The sequence below is a fragment of the Phoca vitulina genome, unplaced genomic scaffold (genome assembly GCF_004348235.1).
Source record: "Phoca vitulina isolate PV1807 unplaced genomic scaffold, GSC_HSeal_1.0 scaffold5, whole genome shotgun sequence".
NCBI classification, from domain to species: domain Eukaryota; kingdom Metazoa; phylum Chordata; class Mammalia; order Carnivora; family Phocidae; genus Phoca; species Phoca vitulina.
Genome location: NW_022589708.1, coordinates 70,278,928 through 70,306,471, shown reverse-complemented (window position 1 = coordinate 70,306,471; position 27,544 = coordinate 70,278,928). Strand labels below are relative to the sequence as shown.

General features: G+C 48.6%; 1 protein-coding gene across 2 annotated transcripts; it reads left to right on the top strand.

Annotated features, from left to right (window-relative positions):
• Positions 1-1,556: 1,556 nt before the first annotated feature.
• ALOX5AP (arachidonate 5-lipoxygenase activating protein) lies at positions 1,557-27,303 on the top strand. Of its 2 annotated transcripts, none has more exons than XM_032403250.1 (6): positions 1,557-1,575; positions 2,073-2,355; positions 9,045-9,144; positions 15,871-15,941; positions 20,383-20,464; positions 26,826-27,303. In XM_032403250.1, exons 2-6 carry the CDS (start codon positions 2,286-2,288, stop codon positions 26,986-26,988), a joined length of 486 nt encoding a protein of 161 aa, XP_032259141.1. In that variant the 5' UTR covers positions 1,557-1,575; positions 2,073-2,285; the 3' UTR covers positions 26,989-27,303. The 2 variants fall into 2 exon arrangements, with proteins under 2 accessions (XP_032259141.1, XP_032259140.1); XM_032403249.1 differs by having other exon boundaries at positions 1,560-1,575; positions 2,055-2,355.
• Positions 27,304-27,544: the final 241 nt, after the last annotated feature.

Here is a 27,544-nt window from a genome sequence, read left to right as displayed (position 1 = left end):
CAGCCAGAATCTTAATGTGTGCGCTGTAATTTAATGGCCATCGCGGCTGACTATTAAAACGCTCTTCCCGGGTGAAGTGGATTCACTCCATCAGCACGTGCTCTCCAGCCTGGCGGGGTGACTCCAGGGAGCTCAGATGTGGCGGGCGCCCACGGAGGGGGGCGCAGTGACTGAACCTCTTACCAGGGCCCTCCCGCCTCCTAAAGTGGAAATGGCTGGGCATTACCCACCCCCACCCTAACCACATTTTGTGGGGTCCCTGGAGGCTTGGGAAGCAAGAAGAGAGGCTGCCCCTTCCTGAGTTCCTGTGTTCCAGGAACCCAGGCTGGGATGATTCCCCACGCATCGTTGGATTTTGTCATGCTGTTTTTTATGTGCCTACCAATGGTGGCACCCACTTACCTGCCATAAACACAAACACCCAAGCAAGAAGGAGGTCAGGCTGAGCCTTAGAGCCATCAGGCCATGTGATAGAGAAACGGCTTTAATAACTGGGTGTTTCAATCTGGGATTTTAAGCGGTGGACTGTCACAGTGTGATGGTAGATATACCGGCATCCCTTCACCCCACACCCCCCAACGCCCAATCTTTCTTTAGGGAACGATCTCCTTCAACCATATGACAATTATGGAAACTACCAGGTTCTTTCATTTTCCTGCCATCTGGTTGTCCTAAGAATGATATGTGACTAGCTAGGGCCCATGAGATCGTTCTAAGAATTTAGATGAGAGAAGTCGGTCCTTTACACTGTGGAGAAAAGTGGTCTGCAGAGAGAACAAAGCTGACAAACTGAGAGAAAGTTGAGAGAGAAAGAGAAAGAGAGTGAGAGACAGAGAACTCTATTTGAGAGAGAGAACGCCAGGCCTCCAAGGCCCAACCACAGACATCTCTGCTCTTTTCCACTTTCGGTTGTTCAGTTCCTTGGATTTTTTGACCCAATCAATTTCCCTTTTTGCCCAAGCTAGTTTGAGTTAAATGTCTATTGTTTGCAACTGGAGTACTTTTCGAAGGGACTGGCCTTCACTTCTGATGCATTGTCCTTAGTTATGATAAGTTTTAGAAAGGCTACCTCTTCACCAGGGTCAGACTCCTTATCTCCTGGGCCCTAAGCAGCCTCTGAAACTTACCAGACCTCCCATAGAAATAGGGCCTCATTAAGGTGAATATGCAAATCTTGCTGGTGCTGAGCACCTAACCGATCTTGTGACATCACGCTTGGCAGAGTGCCCCAGGCACTGAGAGAGTTCTCCGGACGGTCAAGACCTTGTCTGGCCTGCCCTTGCCATAGGCCTCCACATGTCCAAGCTCTGGACATTGCCTCCATGGACCTCTGTCTCTCTCCGTTGAACGGAGGACATTCAAGGTGGCCTCTCCCACACGAAGATGCAGTTCCCTGCAGCCACCAAGTCTAGCGGCTCATGTTCTCTTTCAAAGTGAGGTTTTGATAAAAGCTCCTCTTGATCACTGCCAAATAGTTGTTGAGTCTGGGCTGAAGATTGCAGGAATCCTGCATTTTCTGTGTGGCTTCTGAGAGACTGCCATTTACAAGGAGAACGCTGTCCTGTAAAATGACAGGTGAGCACCTACCTCACCCAGCAGGCTCACTCTTACCCCTTCTCTCTACTCTTATTATTACGTTGAGAAGGTTCCAGGAAGGTGTCTCAGCAATGACCTCTGAGGAGGGAGCAGTGTTTAATAATGCTGCCCGTTTGGAAGTTTTCCTTATGGGTCACCCGTATCCTCATTTCTGCTCCTTATCTAAATTCTTTGGTTTAGTTTTACTTCTCTTGTTGCCCTTTTTCTCCCCTGTAGAAATGGAGATGTCAGCTTGTCCCCCCTCCTCATTCATTCATTCATTCATTCATTCAATCCCCCATCCAGCCCTCATTATGTGGCTGCCACCCAGGACCCTGCCGTGTGTGAAGTATTCCATTTTTTTCCCCCCCTGGGAATTCAAGAAAAGAAAGGCAGCATTCAAAACCCAGATCTTTTGGGTGCTCTATAAATAAAACCCAAGTTTCCTTTTTTTCTTCCCTTCCTGCTCCTCTTCCCAGCTCTGCTTCTCTTGGCAGGTCACACGAGCCAGGGCGCTTTGGTGACTAGTGAAAAAAAAAAAGAGAGAGAGAGAGAGAAAGAAGAAGTAGGTGTGTAACTGTGCTGGGACCTTCGGAAATTCTAATGATGAAAGACGGAGTGCGGGCCCTCACTTCCCCTTTCTGCACGGCGCAGGCCTGGGCACCCGCCACGAGACTAGAACAGTCCTCCCCGGGGAGCCCGAAGCAAACATGGATCAAGAAGCCGTGGGCAACATTGTCTTGCTGGCCATTGTCACCCTCATCAGTGTGGTCCAGAACGGTAAGGGAAGGTCCTCACTCGGAGGGGGGGGCCAAGGGTGGATTTTGTTTTCCAGGTGTTGGCAAGTCAGGCTTACACCGGTCTCTGTGTCTGTGTGCACTTTGGCCCACTTTTGCCTTATTTTGTTATTTGTTTCTTTTCCTTGAATGTATGGGTGTGTGCATTTGTGCCTACAGTTGGGGTTTTCCTTCTCCTGGGATTCCTTTCACTTTAATGGGGGTGACTAACCATGTTTTCAGAGCCAGAGCAGCAACCTAGAGGCTTGATCCAAACCCTGACTGAAGTGTCTGCAGTCAGCATTTTAACTATTAATTACTGTGGCCCGAGACCGGGTGGGAGGCAAGAAGCCTAGAAAGGGAAAGTGAAGTACATGTTTACTCAGGCAGTAGGCTTTAGTAAGTGCGGCTGGGCTGACTTCAGTGCAATTGAGATTATCTGTCACCTGTCGGCTAAAAAACATGTCAATTTGGGAGGTGGGAGAGAGAAATCCCCTTATCATTATTTTATCTCTGTGTTGCTCTTTTTTTTTTCCCCCTTGTGGAGAAACAGGTTCTTTGTAATACTTTCATTTTCCCCCTAGCAATGTATAAATTCGAAGCATTTTTCCTATGCATTATATATTTACATAAAGAGAGAGAGGAAGCATTTTTCTTGTGTGGGGTTTGCATTTCCATTAACCTTGCTAGCACTTAAAAAAACCAAGTAAGGAACCCAGACCTGAAAAAGATAAGACCGTGTAGAATTTTCTCTTTAGAGTTCTGAGTCAGGATTGCCACCGACTCTTTTTACACATATTTCCAGTGGCTTTGTGTTTTGTAGTTTATTAAGATAGAGGAAAAGGGAGAGTAATTACTAAGGGCAGCTGCTGTAACCTAATGGTCATTACTCCGTGTCCCCACACTGTCATACTTGGGAAGTTTGAGTATTTAACCAGTTTGGGATATCCTGTTATTTCCCCCCAGCTTGAATGTGGACAGAAGCTGAGGCTTCACCTTCTGAGCCCAGAGTGGGGCTTCCCGGAGACCTTCCCACCCAAGAGAGGCCCGACTTTGCATCCTCCGAGTATGTTTCCTATATGGAACAGCAGTTGATCGCTTTTTGACCCAAACATTTTCATACTAAATCTACACCATCACATTGCGGCTCAGAGAGGGAACAAAGGGATTGTTTAGGCTGCCATTCCTCAAGCCATTGCTATTTCGTGCAGGGACCATGAGCTCCCTTGATCTTGCACATCAGCCAGGGATTCATTTATTCAACCTGCCTACACCTGCCGGGACCCACTGTGCTGGCTTTATGGGGATATCGCTATGGTGTGGGCCCCCAGGAAAGGAAAAGATAGTGAGAAAAATGGCCAGGCATGGTCAACAGGAAGCCTTCAAAGACCCTTCTGGTGTCTTTGGGGGCAGTTTTCCACGGGTGGGTGGGTGGACAGGGCTCTTTCAGCTCGGTGTAGGGTCTCCCCTCTGGCCCTTCCTCTTATGAGCATCAATGTAGCTGATGATCTCAGTGGTCTTATGAGCATCAATGTAGCTGATGATCTCAGTGGACTGGGGAGCCAGCTCCCCGTCACCCGCCTATGGGGATGGGGCTAAACTAGCTGGAAGGTTGGCGCTCCCCCTGAGCTGCTCCCTCTCAGTTCAAAGCTGACTTGGGGGAGGCTGCTGGGTCTCCTGTTGTGAGTACAGAGTCTCTTCATCTCTCCTGAGATGCAGAACCCGCCCTTGGTCTGTTGAGTGGGTCCTGGGCTTTTTCTCTAGTGGCAGAACAAACCCTGATCAGACTTGAGGAGGGACCAGGAGGTTCCTAATTGTTTTTGGCAGTGAGAGTAAGTCTTCTTCCTTGGTACAGTATGGAAGGAGAGATTATAGCAGCCAAATGTCTGAGTCTTAACAACCACAGTCTAAGGGCCTTGACTTTGGACAGGCCATTTCAGATAGATAGGGACTGAACACAGTGGCCTCACTAATAGAGGTCCACCAACTGATGAGTAGGATGGAGGTTTCCTGGTGGGGAGATATGAGTAGGACCTGAGTGGAGCTCCCGTTTTGGGAGACTGGAGACTTTTTCAGGCTGGGCAGACCGTACATGGTGGCCACATCCTGTCCTCTGCCCTCCCCTACCCGCTGTGAGCCGCTAGGGCAACGTGGGGGGAAGAGTGACTTTGAACAGCTCTGGTGCACCTTTGCTTGGGGAAGGGACAACCGGCTGCTCTTCTGAAGCCACGGAAGCAGCCCAGCCACATTCCTCTGTGAGGCAGAGACCTCGGACTGCCATGTGATTGTGATGCTGAGACCACTGTATGAGGCCTTTTACTTGTAACTGTGAACTGTGCCCATGTCTGGGAACAAGAAAAATTCCAATAACTTGGCAGAGAACATCTGTACTTGCTTGCACCATGAGTTTTCAGGTAAACACAAAGGTTCAAGTGCATGTCCAGAGCCTCTCTTTGCAATTCTAATTAACTGCAACGTTGCAACCATAGATCTTCCTTACAAAGTTCAGAAAATATGCAAAAACCGTGTCTCTCTCCTCCTGCCCCGCAAAATGCCATTTCGAGCCCTTCCTGTTAGTGTTAAGGAGTATTTACATGCTGTTGCCAGGCACCGCACACTTTGTCTTTGTCCCAAGACAACGAGGTCTGGTCCACCTGTGTCCATGATGGTATCCGGGGTCTGTGCTTTCTGTACACTGTGTGGACCTCATTTCTTGGGAAGAGGCCAGAGCCCAGTCCGCCTGGGGGAACTTCCTCCTCTGACTCTTACACATTTTTAGTCATCAAGATCTTTGAACCTGTGGCCTTCTTCCAGCTTGATCCAGCAAAACATAGATTTGGAAGCACAGAACGAGTTTAAAATACATCGTTCCAAGAAAGCTGGGCCAGAACCACCAAAGCCTGGTTTCCCAGGGAGTATAGATAGATGCATTTCCTATGAATAGCATCCAGAGAGCCTCCAGCTTCTCCTGCCAAGGTGCCAGCAGCATTGACATGCAGCAAACCTGAAAAAACACAGATTTGGGGAAAGTGATTTCCATAGGAAGCCAAACTAATGAGATTGAGAGGAGAGGGTGAGCTGAGGGGTAGGGCACTGAGCCTCGTGCATGGAAGTCTGAATGGCAACAGCAGAGAAAAGATGTCCTCCAGCAGGAGAGCTGTTCCCACAGCCCTCTGGTAGTAGGGAAGGGTTGTGGGAATTGGCATCATCCTCTCTCCTCCACTCTCTTCTTACCGTGAAGCCAAGAAGGGGGAGACATGATGACCCTGCGGACACAAGAGTTTGTGAGAATAGTGATGAGGAGGGATATAGAGCTGGTAGTGAGCCCTTATCTTGCCGTGTCATCCCTGGTACTCCCACCCCAACACACACACACTCCTAATGAATCTCATGGGCACCATATTGGAAGACCTAACAACCCAACCTAGGGTTAGATGGGCTTTAGAAACAGGACTCATGAAGTGCCCCATAGCAGAAATCTTATTTACACCATTCTCAGCAGCTCCTACCTGAACCCTCCTGTGCTAAAGAGCTCACAACCTACCGAGCTTGCCCTTCCCATCATTAGGTGTCTTGAGAGTTGGCTTTGTGTCAAACACAGTGCTTTGTGTTGGGAATAATACCTCACTGAATCCTTGCAGCCTGTGGAATATACACTAGTATTATTCCCATTTTACAGAGAAGCCATGTGGGGCTTGGAGAGGCTAGACCATTGGTTGAAAGTCCTAGAACCAGTTGTGGAGACACTGGGATCCAAACCCATTCCAAAGAGTAGACGCTTACGCTATGCATATTGCCTCAGATACATTTATTCAAACGCACACTCCTCAAGAAGTTCTACTGCCCTATAACCTCCATCCACTGGTCCTGTTTCTATTCTCTGGAAAAGCCTGGACTATGCTTGCTGCTTCTAGGTTCACAGAGTCAGCTGTACCATCCTGCCTTCAATGTATCGCTTCTCAGGTGACTTGGTTTCCAGGGTCCCTTGTCGTTGGGTCACCCCCTCCCACCCATCTTGCCCTGTGCTGTCTAAGATGCAGATGATAGATGCATCTGGGATCCAGACATCAATTCTATGAAAATAATCATGGGCGTGTGATTCTTTGAACACTTGTATCTCGCTGCTGGAGCCTCTTAACTTTGTGCTTAACTAAAATCTCCAGATCTTTTCATATGATCCTGAGGAAGTTAGTTGGCTTCTCTGACTCTGTTTCCTTAACTGAGAAACGGAGCTATGGTAACTTCCATATGTACCTGTTGGAGGCACCGCCTGGCATACTGGAGGGCAAGTAGCCAGCAGGGCCTAGCGTGTGGTAGGTGCTCAGGGATGGCCTGCAGCCTTTTCTCTTCATGTCTCTGGCTCTGGCTCTCGCTCTCTCTCTGGTTTGGCCTACCATCAGCAGTTGGCCAAGATAAGTGTGTTCATGGTCTCTGCACGAGAAGTTTCTGTGACACCGTGGAGGATAACGCAGGGGCAGAGTGTGAGTGGGTGGTGAGGAGTGGACAAAGGAAGCCAAATTCTTTCAAGTTTAGCTAAGCAGGAGGGAGAGGTAGAGCCTAGTGGATTGAGGCAGGCTTGCTTTTGTTTTGTTTGATGGGTGGGAAAGATCCGAATCTGTTTCTAGGGTCAAGAGACGGAGGAAGAAAGAGAGGGAAGGTTCAGGAAATGGGGAGAACACGGATGAAACAAAGGGCTGAAGGGGTAGCAGAAATGGACTCAAGGTCACAGGTAGAGGGCAGTCCTTGAAAAAGAGGAAGGGGTTGGTTTCTCTGAGCAAGGAGAGGAAGAAGAAAGGCAGATGCAGAGAAGTACAGCCAAGTAGTGCGGCTGGTTGCAGAAATAACCTCTGACTTTCTTAATACCGTCTCTGTGACATGTCCAGAGGCAAGGGCTGTCCCAGTGGGCTCCGGAAAGGCAATGGTCAGAATTTTCTACTGTATTTTGTGGTAAGAAGAGACATTCAGAACAGACCGATGTGTACTTACATCCCGTGTGGCTGATGGAATCCCTGCGGTGAGCTTCAACGTGACAGTAATGAGAAAAAAACCGTCCTCATCTGCCCCCCTGGCTTTGAATCCCCAGCTGCACTGCTCCCCAGTGGAGTGAGCTATCCGACCTCCCCGAGGCACTGCGTCCTTGTCTACAAAGTGGGAACAGCACCGCCCACTTCGCAGCGTCAGCGCAAGACCCAGTAAGGGACTAGATGTCAGGTGTCTGCTGGAGCGCCTGGAGCTGGCCGATGCCCCCTTCAGACCAGCGGCCCTTAGCTATGCTCCAGACAGGCACGTTGCTAGGGTAGGGCTGTACTTTTGTCCAAAAGAAAACCAGGGCAGGGTTTTCTTCATATACATGGTTGATAAGGCATCCATTTGACATTTTTTTGAGGAAGTTAATATGAAGCTGATGAAAAGGAATCCCATAGACCCCTGATATTCTCGAAATAGGAGTAAAGGAATATAACGGGGGGGAGGAGAGAGAGACCTTCATTCCTACCCCTCCCCGCCCCAATCTATAAACAAACCCTCGGGATTCTGGCTCCTCGGCACCCCTCACACCCCACAGCCAACCCCACTAGTCGGCTCCCTCCTATCTTCCCCCTGTCGTGGGCCTGACCCCTCTAGACACTCACCATGCAGAAGACAGAATGGCTCTCTGCTTAACACCATTCCTCAGCTTACACCTGTCAGGAACTCCTTGTTGCTCGTGAGATGGGAATAAGTTCTGATTTTCTTAACATGGCTCTCATCAAGGTCATAGTCACGCTGCTAAATCCAGTAGGCACCTCTCAACTATCCTCTTCTTCAGGCCTGGGCTCACTTACTGCTTTCTCACTCCGTCCACCCTATGAGCATGCCACATGGCTCCTCACCCTGCTCTGCCTTCTCTTCTGTCCATGGCTCGGCACACAGTATAATTTTAATTTAAGTGCTTTGTTCACTGTGAAACACTGTGTATGATGTATCTCCTCTTCCACCCTTACTGGAACATAAGCTCCTCAGGCCAAGGTTCTCTGTGTGTTTTGCTCTCAGATGCAAGCTAAGTGTCTGGCATATGGCAAGTCACAAAGAAAAATCTCTGAAAGAACAATTCACCATCTACCTCTTTGGCCTCATGCGTAATTCTGCCAGTTTCCATTCCCTGCTCCCGATTTCCCCCATCATAAGCTGGACATAGCAAACCAAAGACAGTTCTCGCCTCTGCACCTTTGTGTATTCCATTCCACTCGAGTGGGGTGATCTCCTCTGTTGCCTCCTCCATCTCTTTGGCTAATTCCCACTTGTTTGGCAAATCTTATCCTAGATGTCGCTTCCTTTAAGGATCACTCCGTGATCCCAACACTGAATTAAGTTGCCTCTTGGATCCTCAATGTTCTCAGTCAGTTTCATCTTAGCATGAATCACTAGAGTGCAATTTCTGCCCTAATTGTGTGTTTATTTCCTTCGACTGTAAGAACCTCGAAAGTGGGGGCTGTGTCTTGCTCACCGTCAAGATCTTGCTTTACCATCACCAAATGCAGTGATTTGTAGAGATAGCTGCTGAATGAATTTTTGGTAAATGACATTTGATGGAAGATGTTTAGGGCTGTTTGGAGGGCACATAGAAGGAACATTGAACGTTCTAGTAAAATAATGGGACACCAGGCTCAAGAACGTGCCCGTTATAAACCAGATCCAAACCTTTCTCTCTGCCAGGTTTCTTTGCCCACAAGGTGGAGCATGAAAGCAAGACACATAATGGGCGGAGCTTCCAGAGGATGGGAACTCTTGCCTTTGAGCGGGTCTACACTGCCAAGTGAGTCCAAACCCTGATACTGCAAACTAACAGAGTGTGGCCCCGGGCACAGGGGCCTCCCTATCAGAGTGAAGACCACTCTCAAGGTTACATATCTATCTGGGCCAACCTTCAGAGTGCGGGGGGAGGCAGAGCTCCCAGGGAAGGTTGAACCTCTCCTGGGGGGTGGGAGTGGGGGTGGCTTTGTGGACACCCCTCATCATCTTAATAAGTGCTAGTGTTTCAAGAAAGGAATTGGGGATATTGGGGGCTGGGGTGAGGGGAGATGTGCGATCATCACACTCCCCCTTGCTCCAGAAACTCTGAGCCAGTCCTGTGGTCACAGTGTTACCAGTTTCCTGGGGAATTAGTCCAGAGGTACTACCATGAAAACCAGCCATGATTCATTGGCTGGCTTTGGAAACAACAAGTGGGCCGTGATGGCAGCAGCCTTCAGCTCACTGCCCCTTGTGTCCCGCTCCGTGGACATCTGGAGGTGTGGCAGGACCTTTCAGAATGCCCGGTCTCCTTGAGCAACCAGAACAAGAACAGTAAGAATGGGGGAACTGTGCAATTGCTCCCCCCGCCCCCATTCTTTACTTTTGAATAAAAAGGCTGCTTGAAAACACCTGAACGGTTCAGTGAAGGAAATGGGAGCTATTTAGGATGCAAATCTGAATCTATGTTATTCAAACACTCATTTTTTCCTTTATGCAGAATGTATTTGAACAGCAGTTTCAGGCAGTGGCCTGTTTCTCTGTGCCTGTGACGAGGGGCCTGTCAGAAGGAAAGGCTTCAGCTATGAACTGGCTCAGGAGCTGGCCTTGAGTCTTAACTCAGAGGTGACTCTGATCGCCCCCACAGATCTTTCCAAAGGGGCAGTCATGGACATGCAAGGAAATCATCGCAGGCTGATGTCCTGGTCCCCTCACCCCATCTGAGCCCTTTGCCTTTTGGGCTTGGGGCTTCAGGCTGCTCCTGAGCGCGCACAGTCCCTCCAAGACCTCCCCCTCTCCCGGGCCCTCACCACCTGCTCTCAACCCCCTTCCTCAGACTAAGCAGTCCTGGGCAGGGTCATTCCCGCAGTCAGATCTCAAGGAAATTCTTTGCTGAGCTACCTACAGGGAGATTTCTTTTTTAACATTTGGGCCTTCAATGTATGAAGTTAAGTTTCCATCTTGCCAGCAATGAAGACAAAATGGAGCAGGCCAGTCCGTTCAGTTTCTGCCGTTTTCCCCAAAGGTGGGCTGGCTCTGTGCTCACACCTGGCCCCTGGCACCAGTACCCAGATTGCAGAAATGCCCTTCGGTGCTGGCTACGCTGCGTCATTTGGAAGGGCGGTTTGGAAGTTCTGCAATGGTGTGGGGTTCCTGACGGAAGAAGGGGCCAGAGGAGAGGGGTGGGGCATTCTTGCTGCCCGGGGGTCCCCGTGGTGTGGATGCCGCAGCCCAGCTCCCCAAGCCCCTGCGTCTTTACCACTTCACCTCCGGGAAAGGAGAGCGAGAAGAATGAAGAGGGGAGGGAGCTGTGGAGAGGTAGGAGCTCAGGGGGAGGAGAGGAGAATTTTCTGTAAGATGAAGGTTGCCCAGACACTGTTGTGGTTCTGTTACAGAGACCACTTCCTCCCTGACCCAGCTAACAGCAAGCACTTGGCGTGCCTATGGTGGTTTATAGAAGGGTGGTTTATAGAAGTGCTGGCAAAAGCCAGAGGTGCCCAGTCTGCTTGCGTCTGCCAGGAAGCTATAGGCAAGGGGTTGTGTGTTGGTCCAGCAAAATTTCTTCTCCAGCGGTGGCTTGTCGAGGGGCCTCCAAAAGCACCAAAGAAGGTACAGACAGGTTGAGCCATGGATTTGCAAAAAGAAAAGAACATATATTTAATCTTGTTGTCTAAAAACGAAAAAATCAAGCTGTACTCATGTTTAATACTCAGGTTGAAAGCCGAGTGTGTATTATACCTGTCACAGGGTTGCATGATCAAATCTTCTGGTTGATGGGATGTGAGATCATAAATGTTTCCAGACCACAGCTATCAAGAAAAACTAGCATAACAGGATAAATGATGCTGGTGGATTGAAAAGCCTGATGCATATTTTTCAGCATAAAATATGACTGCTGACAGATACAGATGGTTCCAGATTTGGGGGGCAGTTGATAAACAGATATTGCAGCGAGGTGTGGCCCATCAGCTCCAGCTTGGCCTCGGTTAATGGTCTGTCCCATCACCCATCACCCACCAGGGCAGAACTGAGTCAGGGTTTGAGAGACAAAAAGAATCTTGACCTTGACTCTCTGTTCATGTGTATAAAACATAATTCAAAGCTCTGTTCCCCGATGAGGAGCACAGGTAGAACAAAGTTTGATTTCTGGAGGAAAAGCTCAATTAACTGACCTAAGATTCTTCCCTAGGAGTGCAGGTAAGCACAGGTCGCCGAGAAGAGAGGGGTCCTTGGACAAGTGTAAATTTCCTTTTTTTTTTTTTTTAAAGATTTTATTTATTTATTTGAGAAAGAGAGAATGAGAGACAGCACGAGAGGGAAGACGGTCAGAGGGAGAAGCAGACTCCCTGCTGAGCAGGGAGCCCGATGTGGGACTCAATCCTGGGACTCCAGGATCATGACCTGAGCTGAAGGCAGTCGCTTAACCAACTGAGCCACCCAGGCGCCCGACAAGTGTAAATTTCTGACATGTGTTCCATAGATTATAAGTTCGTGGGCTGGTAACACGTGTTACAGAGAAGAAGAAGTTCTGGACAGCAAGATTTTTGAGAACTTTTAATGAGCTGAGGAACATTGTGATTCTTGGTTCTCCAAGAAAGGGAAGTCTTTTTTTTAACTACAGATACACCCCCCATTTTTTTTTTTTTTTATGCAAAGCATATCAAGGGTTTAGTGTTTCACAGAATACATTTTGGGAAATGCCACCCTAAAGTCCTTTCTCTCCTGCACCTCTCAAAATCCACCTCAGACTCACTTCTGAGTGGGGTGGACTTGTAAATAATTTGAAGGTAATAGATCTGCATTGATTCCATTGATTAGTAGTGATACTATTACTATTATTAGTGATATTTACTTAAGTTAATCCAAACTCACTAACAAAGCACTATGTAAGTACTTCTGTATCTGATTCCCAAAGGTGGAGAAAAACGGAAGGGAAAATACGAGTCCTTTTCTCCGTGAAAACATTGATAGTGTAGTGCATCAAATCGAACGCAGCACAATGAATTGTTGACAAATCTGGCAAGCACCTCGGAATTGGACCTCAAGAAATGAGAGCCAAGATGGGTTTGCCAGTTTTGTCTTGCAGAAAAAATGGCGCACAACTCTCCACAAAAGAAAATTTGGAAGAATGATAATTTGTCAGCAGGAAAGACATTTCCACTGGGGATTGTAAGAAGGAAGACGTCGGAACAGTAATAGTCACCATTTATTGAAAGCTTGTTATGAGTCAGACACTGCTTTATCTCATTTTATTTTCACAAGCCAGGGCGGTAATTACTAATGTCTCCACTCACCTCTTATAGATGAGGAAGACCAAGGCTCAGTGAGGCTAGGAAATGCACCCACATTCACACAGCAGCTGACTAGACGTCGGACCGAGGCTTTGTGACTTTATTTTATTTATTTATTTTTAAAGATTTTATTTATTTATTTGACAGAGAGAGACACAGCAAGAGAGGGAATACAAGCAGTGGGAGTGGGAGAGGGAGAAGCAGGCTTCCCGCCGAGCAGGGAGCCCGATGCGGGGCTCGATCCCAGGACCCTGGGACCATGACCTGAGCCAAAGGCAGACGCTTAACGACTGAGCCACCCAGGCGCCCCGAGGCTTTGTGACTTTAAAGACCATGTGAGCATCCGCTAGACCCCATCTCAAGAGATAGCCACATCACTGACCAAAGCTACTTGAATTCAGCCCAGCAGTGGCCCTCTGTCAAGGAGGGGCATCTTGCGTGGAGCTGTGGGTAGAACGTATCAGAGATCCTGGAGCAGAGAAGGACTGGCTTGAGCCAGAGCGAGGGACGGGACTCTGGGTATATTCTGGAAATCCAGAGGAGGAGCCCATTCTCTTAAAGTTGGGAGAGTTTCATTTAACTCCAGACAGACCATTTTTATTGGGGACCAAGGTGACTTGAGACAATAGGAAGAATGATTGAATGACTAATTCAGTGTCACATTACTATACCATTCTCTCTAATGAGCAAATTCCTTAGATAATTAAGAATTTTTTAAAATTTTGCACCACCCAGATGAATCCAGTACCTAAAAACAAACAAAAACAGAAGCATGAGAATGAGGAGGCGGCAGGGGAGATCTTGGTATTAATAAATTTTCAAACTGTTGGAGCATCAGGTATTAGGTCCCATCAGATGTAGAACATTATTCAATTAAATAAGGGACGTGCTCCCGCTTTTCTTGAACTGGGAAATAGATCACATTCTGAGTCCCAAGGCTGTGGTTTTGTGCCTCTGATATGTAAGAATAGATATGATGCTTGTGCTCTGTAGCTGCATATAGGACCTGTTTATTCGCTAAGTACTTCACCGTAAATAATAAATTTGTTCTACCTCCTGCCCTTCAGAGTTCCTGCTGTGTCCACTAGACACAGTGAACCCCCTGGGCACCTGGCAAGCTGAGCAGGGCTCTGCTCTCTCCCCTGTGCCTATCGCCCAGGATAGGATATACTGCTTTCTTACCTTTAATTTCATTGACTTCTCCAGTAGAGGATCTTTTGATCATCAGAGGGACGTGACGTTTCCTGTGGCCAGGGACACAGTCCATCCTCTCTGGGTTCTCTGCAGGGGATGGACCAAGGGCTGCTCATTCCAGAGTTCTCAGTGGTACCAGTGAGCATGAGACGCTATTGGTCTGAACAAGAGTTCATAGCTGATTTAGGAGGGAAAGCATGAGAACCAGATCAAGAAGTATCCCGAGGAAGGACTCCAAAGAAGGAATTTGGATAAAAGGCTGAATACATTATGCAAATTGCATCTCTGCTTTTACCCGTGCGGTTTGAATTACATTAGACCAGTGGTCTTTTAACTTGAGCATGCTTCAGAGTCACCTGGAGGGGCTTGTTAAAACACAGATTGCTATTTCCCCCACCCTGGGAGGTTTTAATTCTGTGGGTCTGAGATGGGCATTGACATTTGCAGTTCTAGCAAGTTCTGATGCTGCTGATCCAGGGACCACGCCTTGAGCACCACCTCATTAGAGCATCAACTCTTAGAGTTTACATGGCTCTCAGAGTTGCTATCAGTCTCTTAGTTTTTTCAGGTAGGGAAACTAAGTCCAAAGGGATTGCTTTGCCATTGACAAACAGCTGGTGAACGTCAGGGCAGGGACCAAATCCTAGTCACGTGCCCCTTCCACTCTATTGCTTTGCCCTCCCATCCTTTCAGGCTTCCACGTCTTGTAAGGTTGTTTTCCCATGGACATGTATATTGGTTGTCCTGATCTAGACTCTGAACTTCTCAAGAGGACACTCGCTGTTTATTTTGCCTAGTCGAAGAGGTAACAGACCTGGTTTTAGAGTTGGACTTACTGTCGCTCGGTGATGCTGAACAGGTTACTCAGCTTCTCCAAACCTCAGTTTCTCATGTGAAAATGAGAGTAGCTACAGTAGGTCGAATAAAAGGCCCCCAAACACATTCACATCCTGACCCCAGGAGCCCATGAATAGGTTCTGTTACATGGCAAGAAGGAATTAAGGCTGCTAACCAGCTGACCTTGAAATCAAGAGAGTATTCTGGATTATCTGGGTAGACTCCAATGTCATCACAAGGGTTCTTTAAATGTGGAAGAAGGAGGCAAAGAAGTCGGTGTCAGGAAGACTCGAATGGCCATTGCTGCCTTCGAGGTTTGCAGGGGGCCACAAGCCAAGGAATGCAGGTGATCTCTAGAAGCTGAGAAAGGCGAGGAGACGGATTCTTGGCTGGAGTCTCCAGCAGGACTGCAGCGATGCTGACACACTTGACTGTAGCCCAGCGAGACCCATCTTGGACTTCTGACCTCCATGTGATTTGTCTTGTTTGAGGCCACCGAGTTTGTGGCTACCCGGTCCAGCAGCCATAGAAAATGCGTGCAGCCACCCTTGTGCCCTCTCGGGACCTCGGTGAGCTTACAGGAGACGAAGGGTGTAAGACACCAGCATGGTGGCTGCAGTGAGGTGGGAGCCCCTGCACGGGAGCCCGGACTGAGCCCCGCACGCTGCGATCCCACTACCAGCAAGGGACCTTTCTGAGCACCCGCTTTTCTGAGTCGACCCTGGTTTCTCTGGTGCTTGAAGCTCACCCTTCGTTCCCCAGCCCAGCCTGTGGGGCTGAGCTGACTTGTGCGGCTGACAAAGGTTTCCTGAGTTGGGCTCCTCTCCCCTGCACCTCCCCCTAATCCTGACAGCTGCCACAGCCCTGCTGTCTGTGTTGCTCACTTTTCAATTCCAAGAAGCACTTTGGCACAGCCAGGAGCAGGAACCCTGCCAAAACGAATCCATCAAGAAACCAAGTCTCCTATTGGCTTCGCCGAGGAAGGGAGTGAACGGATTCCGAACGTGTGTTTCCTTCATACCACTGCCTATTTCTGATGGGGCACCCGTGTCTTATTGGTGGATGTAAGTGCAGTTATGAATGGGGTTTGCGCCTCACGTGTGATGGTGATTATCAATTTGGGTTTCGGGTGATTTTCAGACTACGCTGCAGTAACATGTTTTCTGATTTTTCTTCTCCTTACTGTTATTTTTTTTTTTATTCTACAGCCAAAACTGTGTAGATGCGTACCCCACTTTCCTTGCTGTGCTCTGGAGTGCGGGGCTCCTCTGTAGCCAAGGTAACTTGGGCTTCTGTGTGTGTGTTCTCTTCCTGAAACGTGCATCTTGAGGGGGTTCGAGTGCAGGGGCTTTTTATTGAAAAGACTTTGCTTGACCTCCAGCTCCGCTCCGCGAAGCCCCCGGAGAGGTGAGAACCCCCGGGGAGGTCGTTTTGCAGGCCTGCTCTGTGCCCGGGCGGGGCGGGTGCGGTAATGCATTGCTAATGCTTGTTCCCCGGTGGCTGGTTGAGAGCTGCTTCGCCGACAAGGGTGCTTTCAGGCTAAATGTGACTCAGAATCCTTAAGCAGTCTTCGCCCTGATGCAAGGGCATTATAAATGAGAGCGCCTGAGGGATCTATTCTGGGACCCTGTCACTCGGCGCGTCCGCTAATAAGCTTCCAGCGGGGTGGCCGTGTGTCTGCAGAGCCCTGGTCTCCAACCCTCTCCCGGGTTATCAGCAGCCCACAGCCCCGACTCCAGCAGGTTGATTCCCAGAGTTGATTTAAAATGAAATGGAAACCAGAGTCCTGTGTTTGGTCCCCTTTGGAGCTTGGCATTGCGCCTGGTGGAGGCTTGGCGTGACCTGGCCAGCTTCCACACCGTGGCCCCGCAGGGCGCGTGCCTAAGGAAAGGCCACTGGTGGCCTCCGAGGGGCTAAGTAATCCTTATCATCCTCTCCCACTTTATGGAGGAGGTAGAGGGGATATTATCTCCCTCTAGTATCTGTGAGGACACTGGTTCAGGGAGATAAGGTAACTTGTTCAAGGTCACTCAGCGGGTGGACGCAGAGCAGGATGAGAGCCCAGGTCTTTGGGGCTAAATCCTGGATTTTTCATGAGTATTTTTCTGCATTATTCATGTATCTACTGCATATACATTGAACACCTGCTTCGTGGCAAGCCCTATGCTTGGGTACACAGTGATAAATAAAGAGATGGTGGTGGGGCACGCAGCACTTGGTGAGCTGAACCACAGGGAAGACGCGAATGGATAAATTCTTGCCGAGAGTGAGAAGTGCCAGGAAGGAAAAAGATCAGGTGCAGTGACAGGGAACAGAGGTGAGGGATGGCAGCAGAAACTCCTTCAGGGATGCCATGTGGCCTCCTTCTGTGCTCCATAAGGCTGTCATTACTCACTATTTATTTACCACTATCTATCCTGAGTGAAATAAGAAACATGTCTGGCATAACTTGAAAAATCAAGTCAAACTATGCTTATATGAGGAATTATGATTCCTTTTATGTCTTAGATGATACTTGATAGAGATGAATCTCCAGTTGTTCTAGCTAGATAAATACACAGGGAGTGGGAAGGTGTTTTGGAGCCCTGGAACCACGCATTTCAGCCAAAACAAATGTTGGCACTGCTAGGGGATGAAAGTGTCAGTAAATCATCTTCGATCATTGTCATTCCTTATGACTATAGTAAATTACTGGATTTTTTAGTCAAAAGGAACCACAGCGATCATTCTAGCCCAGATCCATCACTTTATGGGAGCAGGAGCCCAAGTCCCAGGACAAGTGGTTCGCTCAAATTTCAGAATTTTTGAGTCCAGATTCGAACCCGCTGTGCCCCTCCTACTGTTCTGAGCAGCCTGGGTCCACGAGGCACGCACCGTCCTCTGCAGGAGGGCAGTGAGCACAGCCATTTTCCACCCCTGACTCCTGTCAGCTCTTGTTCAGTTTAGCTGCCCATCGAAAGAGAGACGGGCTGGTAAGTTAGAGCAGAGCCATCCAGATGGGACAGGCCAAGAAAGACTTCGTCCAGGGCAGATTGTGAATTGTGACAGTTCTGTGACCTTCAGATAATAAATAGCATGAACCTCATAAGCAGTTTCTTTTGTGCTTTGGTTTTCTTTTCTTTCTTTTTTTTTTTTTTTAAAGATTTTATTTATTTGACACACAAACAGAGAGAGAGGGAACACAAGCAGGGGAAGCAGGAAAGGGAGAAGCAGGCCCCCAGCTGAGCAGGGAGCCCGATGCGGGGCTCGATCCCAGGACCCTGAGATCATGACCTGAGCTGAAGGCAGACACTTAACCTACTGAGCCACCCAGGTGCCCCTGGTTTTCTTATCAAAGCACACGACACTAGTATTTTGGGCAAGGTGGAGTTGTGGCAAGAACACGGGTCTGGGGATGGGCAGACTGGAGACCGTTCTGAGGACACTCGTTGCTGGTGCTGGGACCCTGGGCTGTTACTCTGCTTTCCTCAGCCTTAGTTTCCCCATTTGTAAAGTAGCAATAATTGAATTCCCAGGATGATTAAGTGAGAGAGTGTGCATAAAGCCCCTGACATGCTGCATGGAATAGATAAGATCAAACCATATACACCTGCCAATGTCTGACTGTTTAGGACACACAAAAATGGCAATTTCATATAGTCCAGCCTAACAATAGATGCCCAGTAGATGTTACTCCTGGTGCTGGGGGTGGTAATACAGCTTTGAAATCATACAAACCTGGTTTCAAATTCCACCTTGTTAAAAAATAAAATTCGGGGCGCCTGGGTGGCTCAGTCGTTAAGCGTCTGCCTTCAGCTCAGGTCATGATCCCAGGGTCCTGGGATCGAGCCCCGCATCGGGCTCCCTGCTCAGCCAGAGGCCTGCTTCTCCCTCTCCCACCCCTGCTCTCGCTGTGTCTCTCTCTCAGTCAAATAAATAAAATCTTTAAAAAAAAAGAAAATACAATTCAACCAAGTGAATTTGAAGATTGAATTGGCTTTATCAAAGGATTCATGAATCCAGCAGCATCCCGTCTAGGAAGCAGAGGGGAGCTCCCAGGGGTTGTACAAAATGGAAGGTTTTTATAGGAAGAAGGGTGGGGCAAGAAATTTGTTAGCAAAAGAAAAGGATTGTTCCAGGCAAGGTTTCTTTCCCTTGGGGGAAGGAGGAGTGCGGGTCTTATCCTGCGGATTACCTCATCTTCCTTTGAAGGAAGGAGAGGGCCCACGTGGCCGATTACTTCATTGGCTCCCGTCAGAACATTCCCAACTACAGGTTAAGACCGCCTTTCTGTGAAACGGCAGTTAGATTAGGGATTAAGCCCTGGTTTGGGGACTTGGCCTAAGTGATGCCATTTTGGGCCTGTGGTTTTCTTTTTAACAACCTTTTCCTTGGCTCACCTGACTTTTATGAGTTCATTTAACAAATAATTTTTGGAAGCCAGTATGTGCCAGGTACCATGCCGAGCCCAGAGCTTATGTCTAGTGGAAGATGGCTGTCCTCGTGGGGCTTTTGGTCTGCTAAGTGACTCTGGGCAAACTGACTTCTTTGAGCCTCAATTTCCTCATCTGCCAAATGGGGACAGTAATGCACTCTTCACCAGGTGGCCAGGAGGATCGGAGACCAAGGACCCCAAGTGGCTGGGGCAGTGACTGACATAAAAAGTGCTCTGTCGGGGCGCCTGGGGGGCTCAGTCGTGAAGCGTCTGCCTTCGGCTCCGGTCATGATCCCAGGGTCCTGGGATCGAGCCCCGCATCGGGCTCCTTGCTCGGCGGGAAGCCTGCTTCTCCCTCTCCCACTCCCCCTGCTTGTGTTCCCTCTCTCGCTGTGTCTCTCTCTGTCAAATAAATAAATAAAATCTTAAAAAAAAAAAAAAAAAGTGCTCTGTCAACACAATTAGTTTGGCATTTGAACAATGCTGGAAGGTCTTCAGAGTGCTTTTATACCCAGGCGCCTATTTCACCCTCACGATCCCTCCTGATAGGTAGGAAAGCTGCAGTCAGCCCTCTGTCCAGATGTAGGAGGAGTTAAGTATTAGCTCCTGATCATAATAGTCCTCGTGGGGTTGGGTTTTCTAACTCTCAGCTCTAAGGTTCAGGACTCGTGCTGCTCATGGTTGTTACTCACAGGGCTAGAAGGCAAAGGGAGTCTTCCTCCCTAGAGATCTTTTTTTCCTCCCCAAAGATTTATTTATTTATTTGAGAGAGAGAGAGAGCATGAGCGTACACAAGCGGGGGGAGGGGCAGAGGAAGAAAATCTCAAGCAAACTCCCGGCTGAACTCGGAGACCGGCACGGGGCTTGATCTCACAATCCCAAGATCACGACCTGAGCTGAAATCAGGAGTCGGATGCTCAACCGACTGCCCCCCCTCCCAGGCAGCCCCCTCCCTAGAGATCTTTCCTGAATTGGCCACAATTGTTCAGAAAAGGTTGAGCATTGCACTGCTTGGAGGCCCAGAAGGGAAGGGTATGCTTTTAAGACAGCCAGCCTAGAGCTGGGCTTGGGGTTTGGGGTGATGCCAATAGAAAGTAACAGTACTAGCATCAAACTTCTAGGTTTCTACCAGCCCTAGGCTTTTTGCTGAAGTTCCCATCAGCCTGAACTGCGACTGCGGGAACCTGAGGCCTCTGCTGGATTTTGCGACCAACACTAGTTGCACAATGACTGTGTCGGTATTATGTTACTTTAGCATGTTCTGGCATCTGTGAAACTCACACGGCGTCTCCCTTTCTCCCCTTAGTTCCCGCGGCCTTTGCTGGACTGATGTACCTGTTCGTGAGGCAAAAGTACTTCGTCGGCTACCTAGGGGAGAGAACTCAGAGGTAGGCCATGGGGACTGTTTAAGAGCCAGGGTGTGAGTCATGCTTTTTGAGCAAGAAGAGCCATCACTCACAACCATATTCTGCCTAAGATTTAAGGCTCTGAGGGATCGCTTGGGGCCGGAGGGGGAAGGCTCACTAGTATCCCTCATCCTTTACCCCCTGAACTTTGCGGGCTCTGCAAATGCAGCTGGGGGACTTGACTTGTGTGCCCTGTAACCAACTCCTCCACATGGTGCTGGGCTCACAAAGGATGCTTTAATGCCACGCACTACACATTCTTGCAACCCCACACCCTCTACTCCCACCCTTCAGAGTCTGGGCCTTGAATGACTTTCTGTGTCTGGCTTCCCAAGGCCTCCGGTGAGTGAAACGTTTTATTGTTTGCCTAAAGAAATGAGAGCTAAAGCTTGCACCTTGTGATAAGTTCTCTTGAGTAACAAATCTTCCAGGGACCAGCAGGAAGAACGTGGCAAAAATAGGCTGCACTCACATGCAAAGGATGGAGTCTGTGAATAGTGTCCCCATTGCATTGCTTATAGATGCTGTCAGACGGAAAGCTCCAGAGTAGCAGTTATATACTTTGACGACACCTGGCTTGGGAAGTCGGGATTTTCATAAAATAAATGAGGATACTTACAGAAGAAATGTTCACGGTCTAGTCTGCCATCGGTTCCTTAGAATTCCTAATGTAACAGGAGGGCTCCAAGAGCCAGGCTGGTTCTCTCCAGTTCTGGGAGGCTGCCGCCCCTACGCGGGTCCAGCCTTCCCCTCCGTTTCTCTCCCTTGTCTCGTTTCACATCCCTCTCTGTCTCTCACAATAGCACCCTTCTCTCGTGGTTAATGGGCTCTCCGCTCAGATAGCATCCTTCAGCGGTGACAAAGGCTCTGACATCCCTTGAGGTCGGCGGGTGAAAGCACTAACATCTGGGGACCTTGGGAGCCTGTGAAGCTAAATGGCTGGGGGGCGGGCGGTGGGGGGGGTGCTTGATGGTGAGCTGCAGCCTGGAGGACGACTCTCCTTCCAGCCATTCTTTTCAGTGCTCTTCTTTTCTTCAGGCCTCTCTAGTGGCATTCGTATGTATCCTTGAAAACCACAATTCCATCATGTCTCTTATCCTAATCAACACTGTCATAAATGAAGTTCTTTTTTCTCTCCCACCCTGGAAAAGCTCTGTTCTGCCTTTTCCCGGGAGATCACCTGTTGTCAGGAGGTGGAGGGAAGGAGGGGTGTCTATCAGTGAAGTCGGGGAGGGGGGTGTCTGCTCTCTTAGGCTGCCTCCCTGGGCCTCCCTGTCTTCCTCACCAAAGTCTCAGGGGTTTGGCCCAGGCACTCTTCTCCTCATCTGTCACCACTTGCCTGAGATCTTAAAGTTGCTTTAATTCTAGGACAGTCCGTGGAGCATGACAAAATGTGTCATTTACCCATGGGCTCTTTTCATTTTCAAGGTAATCACTGCTAGGGAACGAACCAAGGTGGCAAAAATAATAAGATAGAGACTTAAAATCTTAAAACTATTGGATTTCCCTGGACCTCATAGACATGTAATTGGCCTAAACTCTTAAATTGTGGCCTGGTGTCCCCCAGGAGAGGCAGGTGAGATGACCCCAGCCCGGCACCCCCATCTGTGCTGTGTTAGAGCCTCGCACCTTTCCTGCACCCACAGCCTTCATTACTAATCCATCACAGTGCTCTTTCCTGCTGAGACCAAACGTGGCCTCATAGGACTTCCGAATATAGGGCTCTGAACTATTGTCATCAACAGACATGATAGGTACTAGATGAAATGTCTAATCCTAATCTAGACCAAAATATAGCTTGAGGTGGATATAAGCCTTAGGGCCTCTGTGGCTAAGTCCAAGAGGATTTTCAATTCTACCTTCTGGAAGCTATGTGCTAATACCCTTCCACTGTGGATTCCACTGTGGATGCCCACCTCCGTCCCTGGGCTGTGCCACACTTGGACTCTGCAAATGATTTCATGGCTTAATGTCTTCGGGATCTGCTTATTTCTTGGGCTCACCAACAGAGGAAGATACTGCTCAGCGAGACCCTTCCAGGAATTTTTCCCTTGGGCTCTCAATCATCTTTTGCTCCTCGTCGGGCTTTGGCCCTAACCACATCAGAAGTTCTAGTGTCCTTTTTGGTCCAGTGGGTAGGCATGACATTCCTTGATATATCTCCCCCACCAAAACTTCTTCCTTTTGGGATTTTGTACCCCCCTCCTTTGTCCCCCCTAGAAGTTTATGGCTCTTATTCTCAGTCCTACATCCTACTCCCTGGCCCCTTTCTCCCTGTCTTGATTAGGTAATTTGTAGCATCTCTACAGGCAGTTAAGAATGAATTTTAGTTTCTTCCCCTTTCATTCTAAGCTACTATCTGGCCCAAAGCAGTGGCTGTTTGGCATTATAGACTACTTGCCTTTTATTATCTACCTTTCCTGGCTGGCACGAGGCTGCCCTCTCTTCCTGTCCCTCAGAGCCCTGTTCCCTGTTGGAGCTCCTACTAAGTACCTCTCTGCAATTTAAGTTCTCAACCCAGTGGTGGATGGGGCAGAGACTGGCAACTCTTGAGACCAGGGAACTCAGGTTAACCAACTCCACCTTGCCTGGATTGCTCTCCTCATTCCTCGTTCACTCCCCACCCATGTAGTAAATACTTACTGACCACCTGCCCCCAGCGAGGAACTGAGTCAGTTGTTGAGATGATAATAAACATGACAGAGCCCTCGCCCTCAAGGAAGCCCGGGGGCTGTGGGAGTCAGGGGCAGTACCCAAAACACTAAACCTATAGAAATAATTATGGGCACAGTTTTCAGAAGTCCTGGTCCCTCGTAGTCATTTTCCCCTTTAGGGTCAATATTTTAGAATCTCTGCCCCCCACCCCCAATGTGGACCATGGGGATACGTCACCAGAGTTAGATTCCAGGGGTGAGTTTAGGGGTATCAAGGCTGGTGTTTCTAAAGTGAAACCCCCCAACCAACGACACCAGAATTGCCTGGGGTGCTTGTTAAAAATATAGATTCCTGGGCCCCACCCTGAACTTTATGGACTCCGAATCTCTGGGGTGGGAGCCAGCAGAATACGCATTTTAACAACTTCTACACACAGTTTGGGAATCACTGAAGGCTGTTCATGCCTCTTTTCCAAGATGATTCATTTGACAAAAATGTATGGAGGACCTGATTTATTGGAGATATGTGGGTGAACAAAGGAGCAGTATCTTGCTCTCATGGGCCTTACAGTTTTTATTCCCTTTAGAAGTTACCAGGTTTAAAGTGGTATTTCTTTATTGAAAAGAACAGAATTATAAAGCCAGAAGGGACCATAAAGTTTTCTTCTCCTACCCACATTTTGTATATATTTTCTGTGTGAGGCAGGGAGGGTCCGCAACTTGCCCAAGGCCACACGGCAGAGAGCTGGGCCTGGGGCTCAGGGGCCTCGATGCCGGGGCTCGCCCGTCTCACACCACAGCTCCTCCTCCCCGAAGTTTTAGGCACATTTGAAAGGGAATTGTTTGTCATAAGGCCTCTTGTATGTTTTCATGTAGGTTTCATGTTGTGTGCGTGGGTGCGTGTGTGTGTGTGTGTGTGTGTGTGTGTGTGTTGGAAGGGGGGATACATTTGTTTCAAAACTAACCACAAAATCCTAGTCTCCAAAACCCAGGAGCCCTCAGGAAGGCAGAAGGAGCAGGACTGTGGCCTCACACAGACAGGTTCGAATTCCCACTCTGCCTCTTCTTGCCTGTGTGACCTTAGGCACATCGTTCAACCTGTCTATTCTCAGTTTTCCCACCTGGAAAATAGGTTAACAATATTGCACAGAGTAGGTCTGAGGATTCAGTGACGTTTCATATATAAAACACCAGGTCCCTCAGATGCTTAATTTAATACTGACTTTCCCCACCCCATTTAGAGAGAACTATGTATCAGCTTTTAGAAACAATAAAAGACACGCCTTGAGTTTCAGAGTCTAATTATGTAGCTTGTGGCCGGCTTTTCCGTCTACACTCTCAGTGGCTTCCCCAGAGCCTGGGGCAGGTCCTTCCTCTGGGCGCACCATGCCCACCTCCCAGGGCCATAGCCCATCTCCAAGCCTGACAGACTGAAAGAGGAAGCTAATGAAGTGCCCGAGCTGCGGACCTGCATTCACCCTTAGCCCTGCAGGTGATGCGCATGCGCTGAGCTCCTGCCCCCCCCCCCCGCACCCTTCACATGGTCTGGGAGGAGTTAAGGCACCACACAGCCCTCTCCTGGGGGGCGATCTACCTCGAGGCCTTTGAAAAATGCTGCCCAAAGTCAAGAACACCACAATTTCAGCAGCAGGCACGGCCATTTCATCCTTCACCACAGATTTATCTCGAGCACGTTCTGAAACAGCTTTGCAAATCACTTTTTCTTGTTTCTGTAATGAGCATATGGTGGCCTCATTCATGTGATAAATCTGAGCCACCACAATATTTGACTTTTCACAATTTAATTTCTCTGAACCCTCTGTTCTCTGGCTAAAAAATATCCCTTACTTAGCCTCTGTGACTTCCTTATCGGCATTAGCAGGTAACCGTCTGTATTTGTCTGCCAGGGATACCATAATCGAGTACCAGCTCAGACAACAGAAATTGATTGTCTCATTGTTCTGGAGGTGAGAAATCTGAGATCAGGATGTTGGCTGCCTTGTTTTCTCCTGAGGCCTCTCTTCTCGGCTCACAGATGGCTGTCTTTGCCCTGTGTCCCCACCTGGTCTTCTGTCTGTGTGTGTCTGTGTCCACCTTCTCTTCTTGTAAGGACACCAGTCATATTGAGTCAGGGTCCCCCTTGGTGATCACAGTTTACCTCAATTACCTCTTTAAAGACTCTATCTCTAAATACAGTCATGTCCTGAGGTGTTGAGGTTAGGACTTCAACATATGAATGGGGGGGGGGGACACAATTCAGCCCATAAGGCTCCCTTGAGGAGCCAAATGTTTTTCCCCAATAAAGAGATAGAACGTCTCCCTTCATGAGCATGACTGTAAACAGGAAACCCAGGAGAGACCACAGCTGGTCGAGGAGCGGGGTGGGGGCAGCTAGCTAGCAGGGCTGCTCAAGCTTTAATGGCCTGTGAGTCATGGAGGGACTTGTCAAAATGCAGATTCTGATCCAGTAAATCCAGGGAGGGACCTGAGATTCTGCATGTCTAACAAGCTCCCAGTGGATGCTGCTGTGATAAAAAGGCTAAAAAATATCCCTTACTTAGACTCTGTGACTGTGGACCACACTTTGAGGAGCAAGGAAATAGACAGTCAACTGCAGAATGGTTTTCAGACTCTTGGCTAGGAAAGTTACGAGTTACAGTATGAACCTTTGGGCTCCATTTCCGAAAGATACAATTTCTCATGTCGAACCCGTGTCTGCCAAATTCTGCTCTCTCTTGATTATGTCAAAAACCAGGCTCAGCAGCACTGACTCACCTGTTCAGCTGAGCCGGCTGTTCTTGTTGAGAAGTCTTGCTGCCAAAGGGTCCCCTCGCTGGGGTTGTTACTAACAGCCTTAACGAGCCATTTGGCTGGACTTTCTGAACATGCTAGTGCTTGCACAGATGGATCCAGCCCCAGCGGTCACAGAGGATGGTAGGGAGGGAAGCTGGGGCAGCCACTGTGTACAATTAGGCAGTCACATATCACTGGGGAAATGTCTCCTGACCCCAGCTGCTATTTGCCTAAGCAGCTTAGGATTTAGAGCCTTCGAGAGAAGAATATGAACGCACTAAAACATCTCTTCCCCCTCCATTCACTTACAATGTAAGAGCCTGTCTTCCATTGTGAGGGGCCCAGCTCTCGTTAGCAGGAACAGGAGGTATTCCCCAGCAGCCTCAGGAGCCAGACTGAACTCTCAGATACTGAAGCACCTTTTAGATTCCACCAGCCTTATTGGCTCATTGAACCCAGCACCCCTCTCATAGAGTACTTAGGTCCTGCGTTAGACCCAACTGCTAGCGCGGCTTTCTAGGCACTCCCAGAGCAGAACGGCCTCAGGAGGGGGTCTGACAAGTCAATGGGGTTCCAAATCCCCGGTCAGAATGCCTGATGACCGACCGACAGAACCCACTGCCTTCAAGCCATTGGGGAAATCAGGAGAACACTGAGAAGCTGCCCAGCAGAGCCCTAACGACGATAAGGTTGGGGGTCTAGGCTCTTTTAGCTTGGTTTTGAAATATATTCAATGACCAATAATAGCGGAGACGCTCCCATTCTTCACATGAAGTATATAGAGCGTTCCGGAGTAAAAGGAATTCTAATTTAAACCCCATGTATCTCAAAGTTGATACCATTTTTTGTTAAGTTCGTATCATTTTGCTGCTTCTACAGTTTTCTTTCTCTTCCAGCACGCCAGGCTACATATTTGGGAAACGAATCATACTGTTCCTGTTCCTCATGTCCCTTGCTGGTATATTCAACTATTACCTCATCCTCTTTTTCGGAAGTGACTTCGAAAACTACATAAAGGCAGTAACCACCACCATCTCCCCTCTGCTTCTCATCCCCTGACTCTCCGCTGAATGCAGGGTCGGCACTCTCTGATCAATACTGAAAGTCGTCATAACTCAACCCTTGCAAAGATGTAGCTCCTCTTCAGACAGCTGTAAATCTAATGACCATCTGGGCTTCGCAGCTTGAGTTAACCGTGCTTTCCCTGGAAGAAAATAACTTTGTGTCTGCCCCACTCCGTGAGATTGGGGGTGGCCCCGGATCTCTTTTCAGACCCATTCTGTATGTTTCTTGACTTATCCCTCTTTCTGAAGATGTTTTGTGACCACATTGATGTGTTCCTAAAATAAAATGCAGAGACATGTTTTAGGCTGCTGGGTGAGTCTTTTGTGGGTTTATTGCTACATTTGAACAACTAATCCTTTTTCCTCGACCTTCATATAATGATAATAGGAAAGACGCTGTCCCTATACACACATGTGCCTGGAAAGACATTCACGAAAACGTCCACTCTGATTATCTCGAGGTGAAGAGATTTGGGGTAAGTTTTACTCTGCGGTTTATATTTTCATGTATTATTTGAAGTTTCTTCATGAGCAACTAAACATCACTCAAA

Bases quoted from the DNA above. Each gene is read 5' to 3' on its own strand.
- ALOX5AP (XM_032403250.1), top strand. From the start codon at position 2,286: ATGGATCAAGAAGCCGTGGGCAACATTGTCTTGCTGGCCATTGTCACC. The intron at 2,356-9,044 runs GTAAGGGAAGGT...TCTCTCTGCCAG, and splicing joins CATCAGTGTGGTCCAGAACG to GTTTCTTTGCCCACAAGGTG. The intron at 9,145-15,870 runs GTGAGTCCAAAC...TTTATTCTACAG, and splicing joins GAGCGGGTCTACACTGCCAA to CCAAAACTGTGTAGATGCGT.